The 20,636-nt window shown below is 47.9% G+C and overlaps 1 protein-coding gene and 1 long non-coding RNA gene across 2 annotated transcripts; one reads left to right on the top strand and one right to left on the bottom strand.

The window, feature by feature from the left end:
* Positions 1-6,412: 6,412 nt before the first annotated feature.
* On the bottom strand, positions 6,413-9,589 carry LOC119311444. The gene is made up of 6 exons (XR_005151065.1): positions 9,437-9,589; positions 9,274-9,345; positions 8,887-9,034; positions 8,313-8,753; positions 7,172-7,575; positions 6,413-7,067 (listed from the first exon to the last, which is right to left on the bottom strand). It is a non-coding gene; the product is annotated as an uncharacterized LOC119311444 (long non-coding RNA).
* A 2,920-nt stretch (positions 9,590-12,509) lies between these two features.
* Positions 12,510-13,243, top strand: LOC119306058 (probable calcium-binding protein CML21). The gene has a single exon (XM_037582394.1). It carries the CDS (start codon positions 12,568-12,570, stop codon positions 13,054-13,056), a length of 489 nt encoding a protein of 162 aa, XP_037438291.1. The 5' UTR covers positions 12,510-12,567; the 3' UTR covers positions 13,057-13,243.
* Positions 13,244-20,636: the final 7,393 nt, after the last annotated feature.

Here is a 20,636-nt window from a genome sequence, read left to right as displayed (position 1 = left end):
TCAGAACATTAAAGTGATTGTTTTTGAATCAACATATCTTCCAATCTCTTGATATAGAGTGCTGAACAAAAAAGAGCACATCCCTAAATACTGGACCCCGGATGGTTGCAAAATGCATCTACCGAGTTAAGCATCAAGGACTATACTACTGTAGTATGCATCTGAGTGCCTAGCAAGTAGTCCACTACCTTTGCCCATACAGAAAGCCATGGCCCAGCAAAATTTGATCTGAATCTGGCTGCTGCCCCTTACAGCCACCATTGCATGCACCAAGATCATGGCCTTGTCCCCTGCCAAATGCAAATTAGTCATACGTCTGTGCCTATATATTCATGGGCTACATAGTAGTACACCACCACTTCATCAACAAACTCACAGATAAAGAATTTCTGAGCAACATACCTCAGAACCAAGAACACACAAGCATGGCCATTATCTGAATCTCACTGCCTCCCTTGGGAGCCACCGTTGCACTCACCAAGCTCATGGCCTTCTCACCTGCCAAACACTATTAGTGTGCAAGCAAAGCACCAGAACCACACTGGCAAGGTACGGCACGGACATGTTGCTTGCTGACCGACTAGTCCCTTCTTCCCTCCAAGCAAAAAGAAAAACAAATTTGTCCTTTCGCTGCCTTTTTGCACTGACAGGTGCAACCTACTTCACCAGCCTCCCCCTGTGGCCCCCTCCAGTCCCATCTTTCCGTCGCCTGCAAATTCAGTCAATGGAACAGATTAACTGCACCATGTCTACCAAAAAAATGATATCTAAAAAAACATACAAGTTCAGAGCCAAAAGGAGAATTAGTACACATGTGTGTCATGACATTCTTAATTAGAGAGAGGTTTCCTTTTCAGGATCATCTGTATTTAGACCAAAAAGTTGTGCCTGAGAAACCCAACTATGACTGGAAACATCACATTGAAATCATTATGCATGAATACGGAGCCCCAGAGTCAACTCAACACACATCAGAGACATCTGCTTCAGCTTGAAATTAGTATACAGTGGCCTGATTCTAACCATATGCTCCTCTACCCAAAAGAAATAGAAGGCAAGAATGAACAGTAAACATGTGGCATGCCGGATATCAAACGGGTGATCTGCTAGACCAAGCATGCTTTTCGACTGAATGTCAACAGAAAATAGATTGATCAGGTGCATGAACAATGCACGTTACAATGTCAAGTATCTGCCAGGAGAAAGCAAAGAGATAGCCTAATCGACCAGGGCTTACCGAAACTGTTCGATCCCTGAATCTGGAAGCCATCACTGTCCCTCCTAGCACATTGCTAATAGCCCTGTTCTCGACATGTCTATTGTTCGCTACACGGCTTGGTATGGCATCCACGAATGATAACAAAGCGGACCAATGCCTAACAGTTACGACTATAGGCTCCAGCATACGCCAAACATTTGGCCCCACCGCAATCTAATGCAAACTAATCATGTTGCAACGCTGCATGCACCGATCCCATGGCTTTGTCCCCTGCCAACTTTTCTCAATGACAAGCACAGTTCACCGTCAAGATGTCCTTCCCTTGGCCTATAAATTCAGCAAGCGTCTAGCTCAACACCATCACCTCTTCATCAGCTCATCCACCAACTGAGCACTGCAACATCCATATCACACACTTCTTCAAATTCTCACAAAGATAGAGAGCCAACCATGGCCAGTGCCAAAAGACTTGCGCAATTGGCAAATAAGTGGAGGGTTGAAGCACTTGGGAGGAAGAGGCTCACAATGTCAGCCAAAGAAGACCAAGACTGCTGCAGTTCTATACCGGCCAAGGGCCACTGTGTCATGTACACAGCCGATGGGAGGCGTTTCGAGGTCCCGCTGGAGTACCTCAGCACGATGGTCTTCGGTGAGCTCCTGAGGATGTCTCAGGAGGAATTTAGCTTTGCAAGCGATGGGAAGATCACACTGCCTTGTGATGCCGGAGTGATGGAGTATGTCATGTCCCTGCTTAGGAGAAACGCCTCTGCCGGTGTCGAGAGTACATTGCTGAGCTCTATGGTGACATCTTGCGCACTACACCGGCCATATGATGCCTACTGTTGGAGCTAGTCAACAAATTTGTTGTTTGTAGCTTCTGAAGAATATGAATGCAGAGACCCTGATGTTGCCTTCTGTTTTTTTTTTTTTTTGTAGTTTGCCTGGATAGTGTAAGATAGTTAGATAAGAGACACTAGGAGATGTTTTCTGTATGTATTCATAAAAGCAACAAAGCAGCATTCTGGCAACTAGCAATTGCAGGCTTGCAGCCATACTTCTCTTGCATTTTAGTTGCATACAACTGTCCAGTGACCCAACAAGGTTGCAACTATTTTTAGATGTTGATAGTTTCATGCTACTGCTAGGAGAATTTGCAAGAAGTTTCTATACAACCTTATCATCCAAGTCAGACAATAAAAATGATCTACAAAATTGTTAAGGATTTGGTACATGTCTATTACTCACAATCTGCAGACATGCAGCTGGTTGAAGCACCAAAGGAAGGTGCATAGAAAGAGCTAAGGAATAGCTTTCACATGTTAGTTTGGTAGGTATGACACACACTGGTTTGGTTCTAGTCATGTACTCCATGTGAGATATGAAATGCAAGAAAAAACAGTCACCATGTAATATGCTGAAAATCAATCAGACCACATGCTAGACCAGCACAAGCTTTCAAATGGATGTTCGTAACTCTTGTTAGAGATCCATGAAGCACTTTGTCGATCTCAGGGGCCACTCTATAAACTTCTTATCATTAGGATATAGTCAAGCACAAAAAAAACAAATTATACCTCTTTGCACGATCACAAACAGAAATGGACCAAATTTACAGGTGGTCCTCACTCATATGTCTCTTGTGCATATATCTTAGCCACTGCTAAAAACAGGTCAGTATGTGTTATGACCGGCATATTAGGGGCTTAGCCCAATTATAAACTCGTGTAAGGACCCGTTTTGGGATTAAGCAAGAAGCAATCATAATTGCTCGGCTTCCTTAGGGAGCCAAGAGACATAACCCTAGCCGCCGCTGCGCTCTCTCTCTCTCTCTCGCGCGCGCACAGGCAACGACGGCGCCCCAGCGCCGGCGACCACGCCTTCCTCCACGCCATCCCTCCTTCCACCCCTACAACCTGAGACCATGCCCTAGTAGGGATCCGGTTCCTACCAATTTGGTATCAGATAGCTTCGGTGCGATCATGTCCTCGCCGCCGCCAACCCCAACCCTTCCGCTGCCGACCGCGACGACCGCCCCGATGGCCACCACGGCCAGCGCCCCGCTCTTGCCGGTGCCGGTCACCTCCGCCGCGCCCGTCCCCATTGTCTTCACCCCGGAGGAGATGACGGCAGCCATCCGGGATCTCACCCAGGCAGTCACGGGCATCTACACGTTCCTCGCGAGATCCTATGGGCCGCAGCCGTATGTGCCCTTCGCCACCGCCCCGTCGCCGCAGCAGTTGCCGTGGCAGCCGCCGTCCTCGACGACCCCCATCACCGCCGCCATGCAGCAGCTATCGTGGCAGCCGCCACCAGCGACGAACCCCGGCACCTCCACCATGTAGCAGGGGCAACAGCTGCAGCCGCCACCACCAGCGACCGCAGCCCTAGGCCTCCCGACGACGAGCCTGGGAGTGCCCATCCACCAGGTCCGGTTTCCCCCGTCGCCGTCTCCGTTACCGACCTGGCTAGCTGGGTCCCTTGCGCCGGTCTACACGACGGCCTCGGTCGGGCCACACGTGCTGCCTCCGCCGGCGATGCACCCGACCATGCAGTTTGGCAGGTCCTCGGGCTACGCCGAGCCCTTCGCCAGCGTCGACGGGCCCCTGTTCCAGGGCGGCACCCTGATGCCCGCCTACTCGGCCCCGTCATCCTCGCTACGCCGTGCTGACGAGGCGCACCCACCCGTCGTCCACGTCCAGGCGCCGCCGAGATTCTCCAACCTGGAGTTCGCGACCTACGACAGCACCGTAAACCCCCTGAATTGGCTCAACCAATGCGACCAATTTTTTAGGGGACAGCGCACGCTCGCGTCCGACCGCACCTGGATCGCCTCGTATCATCTCCGAGGAGCCGCGCAGACGTGGTACTACGCCCTCGAACAAGACGAGGGCGGCATGCCACCATGGGAGCGCTTCGCGAATTGTGCCTCTTGCACTTTGGTCCGCCTATACGCGGGAGCCGTCTGGCGGAGCTTGGGTGTCTTCCGTTCCTATCCTCGGTGCAAGACTTCGCCGACCGCTTCCAGGCACTGGCGTGCCACGCCCCCGGCGTTTCGGCTCGTCAGCGGGCTGAGCTCTTCGTCGGCGGGCTACCGGACCACATTCGCGTGGATGTGGAGATGCACGGGCCTCGGGACCTCCAGACGGCCATGTACTATGCCCGCGCGTTCGAGCATCGCACGGTGGCCATCCAGCAGGCGCCACCGCCCCGGGCCGCTGGGTCGCCACCCTGGTCGGAAGTTCCCGCGCAGGGTCGGCCTGCCCAAGCTTCCACGGCGCCCGTTCCGCCGGCTCACCCCGGCCGAGCAACTCGAGCGTCGCCGCCAAGGGTTGTGCTTCAACTGCGACGAGCCCTACGTACCGGGCCATGTCTGCCCACGACTCTTCTACCTGGAGGCTGCAGACTACATTGAGGAGGACCCCGCCGCCGTCGGGCTCGGCGACCAGCCCGCCCCAGTTGACGTGGAGGTGTTTGGCAACCGTTGATCTGCCCCGCCTTCCAGCTTGAGGACAAGCTGTTTGTGCGGGCGGGGAGAGATGTTATGACCGGCATATTAGGGGCTTAGCCCAGTTAGTTGTGGCCCAGTTTATCTTATCGTTATTAGGGGCTTAGCCTAATTATCTTATTAGGAGGATTATATAAACTCGTGTAAGGACCCGTTTTGGGATTAAGCAAGAAGCAATCATAATTGCTCGGCTTCCTTAGGGAGCCAAGAGACCTAACCCTAGCCGTCGTTGCTCTCTCTCTCTCTCTCTCTCTCTCTCTCTCTCGCGCGCGCGCGCGCAACGACGGCACCCCAGCGCCGGCGACCACGTCATTCCTCCTTCCACCCCTACAACCTGAGACCACGCCCTGGTAGGGATCCGGTTCCTACCAGTATGGCAGCAAATTTGAGCTGGCCAAACATCCAAAGCAAGCAAGCACTCCTAGTACCGCAGACATCCAAAGCAAGCAAGCACTCCTAGTACTTGTAGTAGGGGCTAGGCCTGAAAAATGCTCAATAACAAGTGTGTGGGCACGAGATTTCGTATAGTATGTTATTCACAATCTTCAGGCACGCAGCTGGCTGAAGGCCCGAAAGCCTAGTTCGAGTTGCCTGAAGGCCAGAAAGTGCAGAGAAAGGGCTAAGGTATGGCTTGCACATGCAATGCTACAAGTCAGGTAGGCCATCAAGAACTGATATATGACTCTGTTCAACAAGTTGCTTCACTATAGGTTTGGTTCTAGTCCTCTACTCCTTGTACCCAAGAGATGTGGAATGCAAGAAGAAACAGTTACCATGTGGAATGCCGAAAATCAATTAGATCATGTACTAGACCAGCACAAGATTTCATATGAATGTTTAGAGAGAATAGATTATTAGGAGCATGAACAATTGCTTATTATATCTCCAACCTGATTTTCACTGTGAGTCCCCCATCCCCTGTAACTTTAATCCCATAAGAATTCGTCCATAGGTGTAGCATCTCTCTTCAACGAACGTGCACTCCTATTTTAGAAACTATAAACTACTGAATTTTGGACATGTTTTTTTCCTGAAAGAGACGTGAGCATAATTTGCAAACGAATTAAGAAAAGGCAAATTAGGAGTCATAGATGCACGCCAAATGAGTTTCCTATTTTAATAGCTTAGAATTAGAAGAAGGGAAAAACGAGATGATTTGGTGCAGCCAGTTGCCTGTGCAACCCATATTCTCTCCTCTTTTCTATCTTTTATGATTTTCCAAATAATTCATTGATGTTAGTAATGCTATATGATGTGCACCTGCAAAAATTCATCTAATAATATGACCATTTCTGACCTAGAGAAAAAAAACTATATCCAAATGAATAGTGCTCAGTTAAATAGCATGCACATGATATAAGTTATCATTTTTATACAGCTCACAAGAAGTTATATGTTGGTATGAATTTTCACAGATGCGGTTTGCATCCATGAATTATTTCAAAAAAAAAATGCAAACTGCGAAAATCAGAAACAAGGGAGAGAGAATATATGATGCACGGGAAACTAGTTGCCAAAATTACTTTCCGAAGGAAAACTTCCATTAAACAACACACTCAGCAGAAACAGCCAGCTACAGATTCAGTAATTTATGGCAAGTTGTAGAACACTTGATCCTCCTAGCTAAAACATGGTACAACTTTGGACAAAAATTACACTGGTTTTTTAGAGAAAAATTACAATACATACCTTGTGAAATAGAGTTCTTTCCTTTCTAACTTAGACTCCAAATGGTGGAAGCAACAATGAAATGAAAACCACATGAGATGCTGGACTGGAGACCAGACATGCATGGAGCAGATCACGAAGTGAACAAACAGCAACATCTGTCGAGCAAGTTAATTCAGGCATGCACACCATCCGACTGATCAACAACACATCTGAGACTGAAGGTTCAGCGGCAACTGGTAAGACCATGAACAAGTTCCTGGTCATTAGTCTGACACACTTTCTTTTTCTTTCAGCTGGTCAAGTGTCAATTTGGAGCTCCAAAATAATAGCATGATGTGCGAAACTGATGATATCTCAACTGAATCCATCGATATCTGCATCGCAGAATAGATCATGCCATGATGCTATTGCTACCACTATTGGCTCCAGCATGCCCCAAACATTTGGCCCCATCACAATCTACTCCAAAGTGATCATGCTGCAACACTGCATGCACTGATCACATGGCCTTGTCCCTGGCCAACTCTTCACAGTGACAACTACTCTTCACCAGCACAATGCCCTTCACCTTGCCTATAAATTCAGGGAGCGGCTAAGCTCAATACCATCACTTCATCAGCTCATCCACCACCAACTGAGCACTACAACACCCATAGCTCACTTTCTCTGGAGCTGAAAAAACAAGACCCAGAACCAACCATGATTAGCACGAAGAGACTTGCTCAACTGGCAAAGAAGTGGCAGAGGGTGGCGGCACTTGGGAGGAAGAGGCTCACAGTGACAGCCAAAGAAGATGAAGAATGCTGCACCTCTGGAGTGGTAAAGGGCCACTGCATCATGTACACGGCCGACGGAAGCCGTTTCGAGGTCCCGTTGGTGTACCTCAGCATGATGGTCTTCGGAGAGCTCCTAAGAGTGTCCCAGGAAGAGTTTGGTTTCGCAAGCAATGGAAAGATCACACTGCCTTGTGATGCCGCAGTGATGGAGTATGTCATGTGCTTGCTCAGCAGAGATGCCTCTGCTGAGGTCGAGAAGGCATTGCTGAGTTCTATGGTGATATCTTGCCACTACACTGTTTCTGTGATGCCAACTGTTGGAGACAGCCAGAAAAATTGCTGTTCGTAACCGCTGAAAAACATGCGTGCCCCTAATGTTGTCTTCTGCTTGTTGTAGTTTATACCTGGATAGTGTAAGAGAGTTAGATAATAGGCAATAGGAAAAGGAAATTGTTATGTAAAGCTTTTTGATCATGCAAGCAACCAAGCAGGGGCAATCAGCAATTCAGCACTAGCTGTCATTGTTTTACTTAAATTTAAATTGGATACAATAATTAATCTCTCTACCTCTGTACAATCTAGCACTAAGTAAGTCCTTCAAAAATATTATAGAAACTGTAAGAAAGTGAAATGACTGTGTGGCACAATCAGTATGCAGTGATGATCCCTCGGGATATAACTTGAGAAGGTCATCGGGGTAAGAAATACCAGACTAGTTAAAAAAGGTAATGTAAGAGAAACCAGGTTTTATTTAGCAGTATACAGCAGGTCTCTTTAGTAGAAACAAGTAACTGATGTTTAACTGTTACCTAAAATTTGAACGCGCATGAACCAATTAAACTGTACAGCAGGCAGCAGGCCAGAAAATGCTCAATGAGAAGTGTGTCAGTACTGCATTAAGTACATGTCTATTATTCGTACCTTCAGTTAGCAGCTAAATTCACAAACCATGGTTTGCAGCTGGTCAACGCACTAAGAAATGGATGCCACATGCAATGCTCATCAACAGAACTAAGATACAACATTGTTCATCAAGTTGTGTTCCTTACATCAACTAACTCAGTCTCTTTTCAACCTTAATAATAAAAATTAAGAACACACATTAAGCACAATCACAAACCCAATCAAGTCAGCTTATCACCTGCTAAAATAAGACCATTGAACACCGAACGTCTGAACCATTCTGGCTAGCTTTCCCAGTGGCAATCAGAAGGTGTGTCTGCCAACATCTCATTGCACGATAGCAACAGAACTGGTCCTCACATGTTGAACCCAGTTTGCATGGGATCCTCATGCTACTAATCCACCAATGTGGCACTGGTAGTGCCTTGTGATGCACCCAGCATGGACCAAACAATTGGCGCCATATCAATATCTGATCCCCATCACGTTGCCTTTGATCTGCTTGCAAATTGCATGTTCTGAACTCATGGTATTGTCCCCTCGCCCAGTCATGGAAGGCACTTGACAGGATCCTACTTCTCTTCAGCTATAAATAAACTCTTGGTTCAGTGGCCTCCTGACACCGTCGCTTCACCCCCACTACTCCGTAGGAATTGTCACAGAAGAAAGTATCCACAGTCTGCAAAACCATGAGCAGGCTTCATTCAGAGAATCAATGCAAAATGAGAAGCAGGTTGTTCTTAACAAAACAAATCTCCACCAAAGCTGTGCTTTCCTCTGGAAGCAAGTCAAGGAGGCTGCAAAGTGCATACCAGTACATTTGCTAATATACGGCAATTTCTTCACAGCCACCAACACAAGCGGAGCGATGGCATATAATCGGATACCAGCCAGGTTTGCCATAAGGCTGATGAATCCTTGTGGAATATGTTGAAAGAAATGAGAACTTCGTTTTGGCGCCTGCAGCGGCCGGTAGCAATACAAAAAAAAAATTATTACAATCACTTGCAACAGCATGAAATACTCAAAATAGCATGATCTTTTTCTAACAAATCAGAAAGAAATTCTTGTTTACATATCTAGTATGCACCGAAAAGTAGTTGCGTTTGCTAGAGAAGAGATCGTTTCTCCTCGAATCTACTCCGATCTGATTGGACTAATCATTCACAGGCCGGGAGAGATGCGAACGAGGGGGTTACCTCTCGGCGTACTGGAGAAGGCGATCGAGCTTCTTCAACCTCCAGCGACCGCGCCGCCACGTCCTTGACCACCTGGGCCGCACCCGCACGCACGCACACACGCGGTCAGTCGGGATTCTGCAAAGGATCTACGGCGAGAGGAGGGGCATTTCCTGACCCGAACCTGATTCGAGGAGAGGAAGCGCCGATTCGAGAAAGAACCGCCGCGGCTGCGCCTACAGTCTCCGGCCGCGCCGCGCCGCGCCGCGCCGGATGGATCGCCGGCGGGGACATGGGAGAAGAGGGGAGCTCACCCCAAGCTCCCCTCGGGCGCCCATTTGAGCCGGCCCATGAGCGGCGGTGGGGCGCCCCGTATTTTTCTTGTTTCGTTTTTTATTCCATTTTTTTTCTTATTTAAATAACTCGGGATTTCGAAATGGTTAAAAAAATCAAGAAAATGCAAAGTTTGAAAAAGTTCATGAAGCCAAAAAAATGACCTCCCAACAATATTGACGAATTTGAAAAATATTTGTGAATTTGGATATTAATGAACATTTTATCAGATGAAACTATTTTGAATTTGATGAACATTTTTTGAACTTGATGAGCAAATTCTCAATTCAAGAATTTCATTTTTAAAAGTTGCACTAACATTTTAAAAAGTGAATGAACATTTTCCGAATTTGATGAACTTTTTTAAAAATTATGGTCAACAAATTTTGAATACGATGAGCATTTTTTGAGTTAGATGAAAAAAATGGATGAGCAAATGTCGAATTCGATGAAGAAATTTTGAATTTGAGAACATTTTCAGAAGTTGATCAAAAATTTTCAAATTTGATGAACATTCTTTGAAAATTATGAACAAATTTCGAATTGGTGAACTTTTTTAAATTCAATGAACAAGTTTTGAATTTGATGGGAAAAAATCCCGATGAACATTTTTTGAATTGGATGAACAAGAATGTTCACGAATTTGATAATAAAATTCACACAAAAATGAAAAGGTTAAATAAAAAGAGAAAAGGAAAAGGAAACAGGAAAAATAAAAGAAAAAAATGAAGGAAAAAACGTCAAATGAGCTGGCCCATACGAAATCCAGCACGCGAGGGGGTACGCACGCGGTTGCTCGGAGGCGCCCTACGTGCCGAATAGGAAGTGCCGGAGAAGAGAGACGAGAGAGGAACGCGCGGCGGCGAGTGCGTGCGTGTGGGCTTCGTGTAGCTTTTCGGCTTTTGCCATCTCTATGACCTGGGCTAGCGCGGCGGGTCTGGGTTGTCTTTTCCATGGACATAGGCCAGCATTTATTTATGTTCTTAAATTATCTCAAAAAATCATGTTCTTAAAAGAACGTCATAATTGAGTTTTTTGTTTATCGACCAGCCTTGAGTTTAAATTCTAGATTTATCGAGCAATTGAGCTTTATCTTGTCTATGTTTTGTATGGGCATTTTTTCTAGAATGTTATGAGGTAGTTATAAGCGTAAAAAAAATCAATGTTACCAATTTCTTCTCGTGTGATTTGCTTCAATCCTAGGTCCATCAATGGTCGCATGAAAAGTACCCTCCTTAGTAGATGGTGGTCCAGTGGGGCAAAGAGGTCCAACTATAGTCTTCAGAACGCTAGGCCCTGGGTAATTTTACTTACTATCAACAAAGAGTTTATTGTATCGGCCTTCGTTTACAATAACTTGATAGTAAAACACAAGTGAAACCTTCAATCAGAATGACACTATCAGTCAGAAAGCCCAACAAACACTAGAAACCCTTCGGGTTTGTTTGGTTCAAGGGATAGCTTGATTGACTATGGGTATCCCTAACGACATGATTAGGGATAACCAATTTTACTTTTTGGCTGGGTGGGTTGTCAAATGGTTAGAGATAGCCATCTATGTGTTTGGTTCGAGGGACAAAGGGTGGGTAGGTTGTTATGATAACCCCTTCACATAAGCAATTTGAGCACAAAAAAAAAGACAAAGGGTGGTTATTCGAGAGGAATGCGCGGCGGTGAGTGAGTGCGTGTGGGCTTCATTTAGCTTTTCGGCCTACGCCATCTCTATAACCTAGGCCGGCACCATGGGCCTGGGTTGTCTTTCCCCTTGTTTTTTTTCTCTTTTTTTGGCATCGGCCAGAAAATGAGTTAAAATTCCAGGTCGAGCAATTGAGCTTTACCATGTCTATGTTTTTGTATGAGTATTATATTTAAAATATATTATGAGGTACTTTTGGAGAGGGTTTTTTTTAACACAGCACAGACGCAAGCGTTCATACATACACGCATACACTCACCCCTATGAACGAACACATGCACGCGCTATCCCTGTGAGCACCTTCAAAAGACTGAGCCGGCATATCATCTTGAGATTTACAAAGTCACCGTAGGCGCCTCGCCGTCGATAGGAACGTCTCCTCCCACTGAAAGCACGTCATCGGAAATCCTGAAATAAATTCAAGAATAATGCGAGCAGCAGGACCTGAACACTGGGGGTGGACATGTTTTTGGGTGAGATGGAATGGCGAACGTGTAAGTGGCTACGGTCCGGGCGTCGACAAAGCCCCATTGATTTGCGTCCGGTTTGCTGGGAAATGGACGTCTGGACGATCCACGTACTGATAGAGTATTGCGTTGGATTGCAAAATCCGTCCGGACCGCTATGTTAGTTTGAAGGTCCGTGTTGAAGATGTACATAAAGATTGATTTGCAGGAAAAAGACGGCACCTATTGTTGGTTGGTAGTTGTAGCCTGGTAGGAGAAACTAACTATTGTTGATTTGAAAAACAGTCATTTCCAAAATAGACAGATCACTATTCTCATCTTTTAACGGTATAAAAGGAGCCCATTTGCAGGTCCATAAGTCCCGTTTTATTTTTCCTTTTCCTCCTTCTCACCCGTTTCAGCGTCAAGACCGTGTGCTTGCCGCGTTGACAGCTTACAACTTGCATCACCCACGACAAAGCTCCGTCGATAACGGTTGGAGCCGGCGTATACAGCAAGCAAGTACCGTATGTCACAACGCGTTGCGTGCATAAACAATCGACTGGATCAGCCTAATTACGTACTCCTACTTTTGATTGTGGAATAGGAAATGATGACCTCCCCAGACTACAAGGTTGACATCGATAGGAGCCCATCGTATTTGGTCAAGTCGTTCTCTGTGGAGCGCCGTACGTCTATCCTTTTCATCTGGCAAACAATGGCTGGCTGGCTTATATATACGCCCCCTGGCAACTTCAGTCGCTCTCACAAGCAAACAAACACTCGCAATCCTCCCAAGCTTTACGAACTTCTTCTTCTTGCGTATAGCACTAGCACGCAATGTCCACGGCGCCGCCGCAGCCGAACCAGCAGCAGCAGCAGCAGCGCCACCGGAGGCTGCGGGTGCGGCGCGTGTTCGACCTCTTCGACCATGACGGCGACGGCGTCATCACCGCCGCCGAGCTCTCGGGCGCGCTGGGGCGCCTGGGCCTCGCCCTGGGCGAGCAGGCGGACGGGCTCCTCGCCACCTACGTCGCGCCCAGCATGCCCGGCCTGCGGTTCGCGGACTTCGAGGCGCTCCACGCCGAGCTCGCCGGCGGAGGCGAGGAGGACGAGGAGGCCGAGATGAGGGAGGCCTTCGCCGTGTTCGACGAGAACGGCGACGGGTACATCTCCGCCGCCGAGCTGCAGGCCGTCCTGGCGCGGATGGGGGTGCCGGAGGCGGCGTGCATGGCGCGGGTGCGCGACATGATCGCCGCGCATGATCGGGACAGCGATGGCCGCGTCGACTTCCATGAGTTCAAGGCCATGATGGCTGCCGGTATGTAAATGTAATGGCTTAGCTAAACGAATCTGGTTTCTCGTTCCAAGTGATGTACTACTACGTGCTAGCTATACGTACAAGCTAGTCAGTCATGGTTTTTCTTTTCTTTTTTTGGAGGCCAAGCTAATCTGTCATGTGAATACTGCATAACTGTCAAAAAAATGTGCATAGTCCTGTACCTTTTGTAAGCAACGTCTCCCGTAGCCTCTGGATTTTTCCTCTCTGTTTCAGGTTGTGTGTGTAGTTCCTTTTTATTTTTTTTAGTTGGACAACTGTTCTGTTTCTTGTCATGTGACAATTGGTTTTCTTACAAAAGGAAATAGAATTATTCCCCACAAAAAGAAGCAGAATTTCTTGTCTGGCAGGTTTAAAAGGTTTTCACAGTTCTTACAAAAAATCAATGTAGGTTCTAAAAAGTGTTCATGTATTTAAGAATCATTCATATAATTTTAGAAGTGCCAACGTCTTTAAAATATATTTTTGTAGTTTTAGAAAAATGTTCATAAATTAAAAATGATTTTTATACTTTTCAATAAATTATTTATACTTCCTTCAAACAAAAATAAGTGAAAAAATGGTAAACATCCAAAAATATAACATAGAAATGAAAAAGAAAAGGAAAACACAACAAGAAAGAAGGAATGAAAAATAAACAGAAAAGAAAATTGAGTGTATTTGTTGAGAAACATTTATATATTATATAAAAAGGCTTTCTTCAAAAAATAGAAAAAGGAGACAAGAAAATATTTATATATTATATGAAAAGGCTTTATTGAAAATGACAAAGAGAAGGAAAAGGGGAAAGAAAATACATTGGTACCATAAGAAAATGATACATTAATTGTTGATCGTCACGAACCAATATGTGGTTTGATAGTTAGAAGAACAGTGGTATCCCCGTCCATCAGTGTTCAAGTCTTAAACTAAAGACTATAGCGACTTCGTCAATCTTAAGATGATGTGCCGGCTCAGTTTCTCAAAGATGCCCACAAAGGTAGGGTGTGCATGTGTGCATTCTAGGGGTGAGTGTATATGTATACGTATGAGCGTCTACATATGTATTATGTTCAAAGAAGAAGAAATATTAATAATCCCAGCTTATGAAGACACAATATATACCCTAGCCTTGCACAAGGCAAGCAAATAACATCCATCATCACATACAAATTAACCATCGTGTAGCTGTAAGCCGGTCTCCATTTCTAGCTCCCTTCACATAGGCGTCCTCCTCATCTTCATTCTTAGATTCAAGGAGGACAGTGAAACGAGTGAGGATCAACGATTTGCCTATCGAACACATAGTTTTTCCCGAGGAGGGGCGAAAAACTTGGTTACCACGGTAACCACGAAATACCAAAAAAGAGGATGAAATTCACAATCAAAATTTGAATTCAATTTTTTTGTAGATAAATTTAAAATGCAAATTTATAACAAACTATGTACTAGCGCAGAGGCAGGTGGTCTGGTGTCAGGCAGGTCGCAAGGGTCTCGACCCCTAGTACATTTATAATTTCTAGCAATTATCACGTTCAAGGTTGAATGCATTCTCCAGAACAGAAATAGGAATTACAGATTCTCCTCGTCTCCCCCACCCAACTCAACCACGATTGGATTGACCGCTTGCTAGGGCTCCCGCGACCCTCGGGTGATGGGCGGTTCCTAGGGCGAGATCAACGTATGGATTTGTGATCCTTCATCCCAGATCCAATTCTTCCTTCCCTGTCTGTCCAATCCCTTCCGCCTCATCCGGGTTTTGTTGTTTCCTCATCTGATTGTTGTTCGGGGTGATCCAGGGGCGCTCTTTGGACCGCTACCCACCCTTGGCAGGAACTGATTGAGGTGCATCAGCTCTCGATGGCGGGGGAGCGCGACAGGGTGAGGCCTGATGCCAGTTTGGGCTCTTCTCATGTGCATGGTGGCAGTGGCGGTTCGCCTGCCCTGATGCTGCGCGGCAAAGGAAAGGAGACGGAGAGTGACGGGGCGTCACACTCGGGTGGCGGTGCGCCATCCGCTGATCGTGTTGAAGAATTGATGGAGCGGCTTCGTCTCACGGCGGTGGAGGCGCAACCGGTGATCCTTGATGATGAGGACGAGGCGAATCTGGTAGCCCCAGATTGTGCCCTTGTGGGAAAGGTGATGTCCCCCAATTCTCTGCATATCCAGACGATCTCGTCGGCGATGCGACCGACGTGGGGTAATCCGAAAGGCTTACTGTTCCATCCCTCGGGGAATAATGTTTTCATGGCGGAATTTGGTACTCAGGCTGATAGGGCCAGGGTGATCGCGGGCTCGCCATGGATGGTCGGCAAGCACGCGGTTCTCCTGCAAGTGTTTGATCAGAATATTCAGCCCCTGCAGGTTCAGTTTGATAGTCTTGCAATCTGGGCTCGAATTATGAATATGCCGCCAAGGCTTATGAAGGCTAAGCTGGGCCGGGAGTTTGCCAAACCGATTGGTCAGATCTTGAGCGTGGAATCGGATAGTGATGGTCGATGTTGGGGTGGCTTCATGAGGGTGAGGACCGAGATCAATGTACATGTGCCGATCGTCCGCTTCATCACGGTGACTTCCCTCAAGTTGAAGTGCACTGAAACTTTCTTAGTGATGTATGAGAGGCTGCCGTTTGTCTGCTTTTCCTGTGGTATCCTAGGTCACTCCTCGGTGATGTGTCCTACTCCGGGTGTGCGGGATGAGAACGGTGATCTGCCCTATGCTGCTAAGAGGCTATGTGTCAATGATGAACATCCGCGGAGATCAGGGGGCTCGAGATCTAGTGCGACCTCGTCTTCGTCTACCGGTGCGGGGGACCGCACTTTCGGAAACTCTCAACCTGTGGCTCCTGAACATGGCAACTCTTCTGCCCCGGAGGGTTTTGTGGCTGCTGAAGGTGAGGTTTCGTCGCCCATCAAACGTGGTGGGGCTGCTCGTGGCCGTGGGCGCTCTCCCAGGGGACGCGGCCGTGGACGGGCCAGTGATCCTAGCCGAGAACTGTTCATGGCCTCGAGGAAAAATTCAATTGCTGCTGGTCAGAAGAGGAAATCAGGAAAGGATTAAACTGTTCACGGCCTCGAGGAAAAATTCAATTGCTGCTGGTCAGAAGAGGAAATCAGGAAAGGCCTCAAATCCTTCTACTTCTCTCGGGCTAGGGGAGAACAATACCCTGGCTTTGGTTCCAGTTCTGGGTGGACCTGTGTTGAGTCAGAATGAGGATCATGAAACAGAGCTTGACTCTAACAAGAAGCAACGGACCTCGGATGGTCGATCGGCGGATCAGGCGGAGGCTGCGGCGCAGCCCCGACAGACGCAATGAGTATCATCTGCTGGAACTGTCGAGGCTTGGGGTCGGACTCGACAGTTGGCGAGCTTCGCTGGCTAGTGAAGCTTTACCAACCCTCCCTCCTCTTTCTTTCTGAAATGAAGATGAGGGAGTCTCGTGTGAGGAACTTTATGTGGTCATTGGGTTTTTCTGGCTGCTACGCTGTGAGTAGTGAGGGGCTCAGTGGTGGTCTGGCTTTGTTCTGGACGTCTGCTGCAGATGTGACAGTTAAAGCAGCTAACAAACGTTGCATTGATGCTCATGTTAAGCTAAGTGAGGGTCCGGTGTGGCGTGCTTCTTTCGTTTATAGGGAGCCCCGAAGGGAGGATAGACCTCAATTTTGGGAGCTCCTGCGACGCTTGCAGACCCTGTGGGAGGGGCCGTGGCTATGCTGTGGTGATTTCAACGAGGTTCTTGCTCAAGATGAACATTGTGGTCCGAGGGATCGGTCAGAGTCTCAGATTCAGGCTTTTAGAGATTGTTTGCTGGACTGTGGTCTAACAGATTTGGGCTACTCTGGACCAAGGTTTACTTGGTGTAACAAGCAGGACCCGCATTGTCATGTCAAGTGCCGGCTGGACCGGGCCGTTGCCAATGGTATGTTCACATGCTTGTTTGATGTCTGTGCTGTGGAGAATCTTATTGCAACTTCATCTGACCATTATGCTGTGCTGATTTCGCTGGACGATAACTCTCTTCAGAATCGGGTCGCTCCTGTTCAGCAAGGTTTTAAGTTTGAGGCTATGTGGGTGATGGCCGATGACTACAAGGGAACTGTCGAACAAGCCTGGTCGGATGTGTGGGCGGGCTGCCCATCCTTGGAATCAACTTGGTCTTCTTTCAAACATGTTGCGGGTTCTTTACGCTCCTCGAGCAAGGAGGCCTTTGGATGTATCAGGAGGAGAATTGGGAAGCTGGAGCGGCGCCTTTCTACTATCAGGTCTTCACCGCCCTCCCCGGATCTCCTGGCTGAGGAGCGTTCGATCGAGGGGCAACTGTGTGAGCTGTTTGAACGTGAGGAAATTATGGCTCGTCAACGGTCCCGCATTGATTGGCTTCAAGCTGGCAGTCGCAACACGGATTTTTTTCATGCTAGGGCGACTGCCTGCAGGAGAGCAAACAGGATTCAGTCACTGATCCAGGACGATGGTTCTTGCTGCATCTCTAAGGGGGAGATCAAAGGCTTGGTTCAAGGCTTCTATGATATGCTGTTCACTTCTGAGCCTTGCCAAGCTGCGGATGGGGTCTTAGATGCTATTACTCCGAAGGTCACCCCGGAGATGAATGAGGCTCTCTGCAAACCGTACTCTAATAATGAGATCAAAACAACTTTGTTTCAGATGGGTCCCACGAAGGCACCGGGTCCTAATGGTTTCCCGGAACTCTTCTATCAAACACATTGGAATTTTCTTGGGGAGGATAATTGTCGGGCCGTGCGGGGTTTTCTTGAAGGGCGTCCTGTTCCTGAGGGTTTTTGTGACTCAGTTATTGTTTTAATCCCCAAGACCACGAGACCCAGACACTTGAAGAATTTCCGGCCAATCAGCCTATGGAATGTGCTTTATAAGATCGCTTCCAAGGTCCTGGCCAATCGTTTGAAGGTGCTATTGCCGGTTGTGGTTTCAGAGTACCAGAGTGCTTTTGTACCGGGCAGATTGATCACTGACAACACCCTGATTGCTTACGAGTGCTTGCATACGATCAGAAGGCAGCGGGTGAAGCAACCTTTCTTCGCGCCCAAGATCGACATGATGAAAGCTTATGATCGGGTGGAGTGGAGCTACCTACATGCCTGTTTGGCCAAGTTGGGTTTTGCTCCTGCGTGGATTGATACTGTTATGAGATGTGTCACCAATGTCCGGTATGCTGTCAAAATCAACGGTGAGCTTACTGATCCGGTGGTTCCCCCCCGAGGTATCCGTCAAGGAGACCCAGTTAGTCCCTACTTGTTTCTCTTATGCACTGAAGGATTGTCTAGTTTGCTATTCGAGAAGGAGTGTTGTGGCGAGCTACAAGGAATCAAAAACGGCCGGCAAGGCCCTCCTATCTCACACCTCCTATTCGCGGACAATAGCATCTTCTTTGCTAAGAGCAACCAACGTAGTGTGGACGCATTGGATTCGGTCTTAATCTCGTATTGTGAGGGTTCAGGTCAGGCCATCAACAAGGAGAAATCGTCCTTGTTCTTCAGACGGCACTGCCCGGAGGATGTCAAGAATAGAGTTCAGAACCAACTTGGGATTTTCAATGAGTCCTTCCACGATTCTTATCTGGGCATGCCCACGGAGGTTGGTAACTCTCCCACTAGCACCTTTAAATTCTTGACTGATAGAGTCGGGTAGAATCTTTTTGGGTGGTCTGATCGGCCGTTGTCAAGGGCTGGGAATGAGACTCTGCTGAAGTCAATCACACAGGCCATTCCAACCTTTGTTTCGAGCTGCTTCGGACTTCCGGTTGCCACTTGTGAAAAGTTCAGGCAGATTATCTCCGATCAGTGGTGGGGCAGAGAGGATGGTAAAAAGAAAATGCACTGGCGATCTTGGTCGTGGTTGTCGACCCCGAAGTCCCTCGGGGGTATGGGGTTTCGGGATATGGCCCTGTTCAATCAAGCACTGCTGGGTAAACAGGGTTGGAGGCTTCTCACTGAACCTGATTTGTTGTGTGCCCGAGTTCTGAAAGGCCGATATTATCTGAATGCAAACTTCTGGAACGCTTCTGTGCCTCGTTCTGCTTCGGCGACTTGGCGTGGAATCATTCATGGCCGGGACCTACTGAAGAGAGGGGTTCAATGGGGCATTGGCAATGGGCGGGACACAAAAATCATGTCTGACCACTGGATCCCGTCGACGCCCCCGAGAGTACTGCAGCCCCTTTCGCCTATTCCGGCCTCGGCCACTGTCCATTGCCTAAGTCAGGAGGAGAGTGGGGTGTGGGACGCTGAATTTGTCAGTGCTTTCTTCCCTGCTAGAGTGGCGGAGGAGATTTTGCAGATACCGATCAACAGAAATGGTGGGAATGATTTTGCTCGCTGGCCTTTTACAAAGTTTGGAGTGTACACTGTCAAGTCTTCTTACAATATGGCGAGAACTTGCAGCTTCCTGAGTGCGAGGAGCAAGAATGGCTTGGGTCAAGGCTCGAGTTGGCCAGAGGAGGAGAAGCTGTGGAAATCCTTATGGCGTGTCAAAGTGCCCAACAAAATGAAGATCGTCCTGTGGCGTTTGGCTCATGACTGTCTTCCTTCCAGGGAACAACTGCGGCGGCGCCATGTCCCTGCCAGGCCGGACTGCTGCTTCTGTGCTCGGCCTGAGAGCGTGGAGCACGCACTGCTGTTTTGCCCCCATGATCGCACGGTTTGGGATGCTCTTATGGATTCTTTCTGCATCAACCTGGGTCGATCGTCCTTCTCCTCGCCCAAGCAGTGGCTGTTCGAGTTTCTGTCCTGCTGTTCTAACCAGGATGCGACGATCGTCACTGTCGCTATATGGTATATTTGGGAGGCCAGGAACGAAGCGAGGAAAGAATCGGTGGCACCTGCGCCGAGACGTACAGCTGCCAAGGCCAAGGCCTATATTGACTTGATTTTCCAACACCTCTTCAAGCAGGTTCCTGCCCCCAGGCGTGAGCCCTCGTCTTCGGACCGTCTTTGGTCTCCGCCGCTGCAGGGAACTGTAGTTGCCTTCTCTGATGCTGCTGTGTCTGAGGAGAGGCAGAAATCTGGCATGGGGGTGGTGGTGCTCAACCATGAGGGCTCTTGTGTGGCAGCGTGTTCTGAACCGGTGTTGGGAGCTCTCTCTCCTAAACTGGCTGAAGCCTTAGCTCTCCGGCGAGCCGTCCATCTTGTTCGGGAGATGGGCTTTGATCATATTATCTTCAACACGGATTGCCTCTCTGTGGTGCAACGATTGATGTCTCCTGCCAGGGATCGTTCGGAGGTGGGATCAATTCTTGCTGATGTCAAAGTCTTGGCTAATGGCCTTTCTTCTGTGGCTTTTCAGCATGTTCATCGGCAGTACAATGTTTTAGCTCATGTATTAGGTAGATCAAGTTTAGACTTGTCTAGTATATGTATTTTCCCTTCTGCTCCGGATTGCATACGGGAGACTCCATGTAATTTTGTTGCTTGATCAATAAAGTCTGACGCTCTCTAAAAAAAAAGAAATAGGAATTACAAGAGCACGGTTGGCGGTAATCGAACCCATACGCGCAGTTGCTGATGGAAGGTAATTACACTACACCACCACCATCCATGTTGCTTGAAAAGAGATACTA

This window comes from Triticum dicoccoides, chromosome 5B (assembly GCF_002162155.2).
Source record: "Triticum dicoccoides isolate Atlit2015 ecotype Zavitan chromosome 5B, WEW_v2.0, whole genome shotgun sequence".
NCBI lineage: Eukaryota > Viridiplantae > Streptophyta > Magnoliopsida > Poales > Poaceae > Triticum > Triticum dicoccoides.
This window is presented reverse-complemented; position numbering and strand designations above follow the sequence as displayed.

Excerpts from the sequence above, each read along its gene's own strand:
- LOC119306058 (XM_037582394.1), top strand. The coding sequence starts at position 12,568 with ATGTCCACGGCGCCGCCGCAGCCGAACCAGCAGCAGCAGCAGCAGCGC.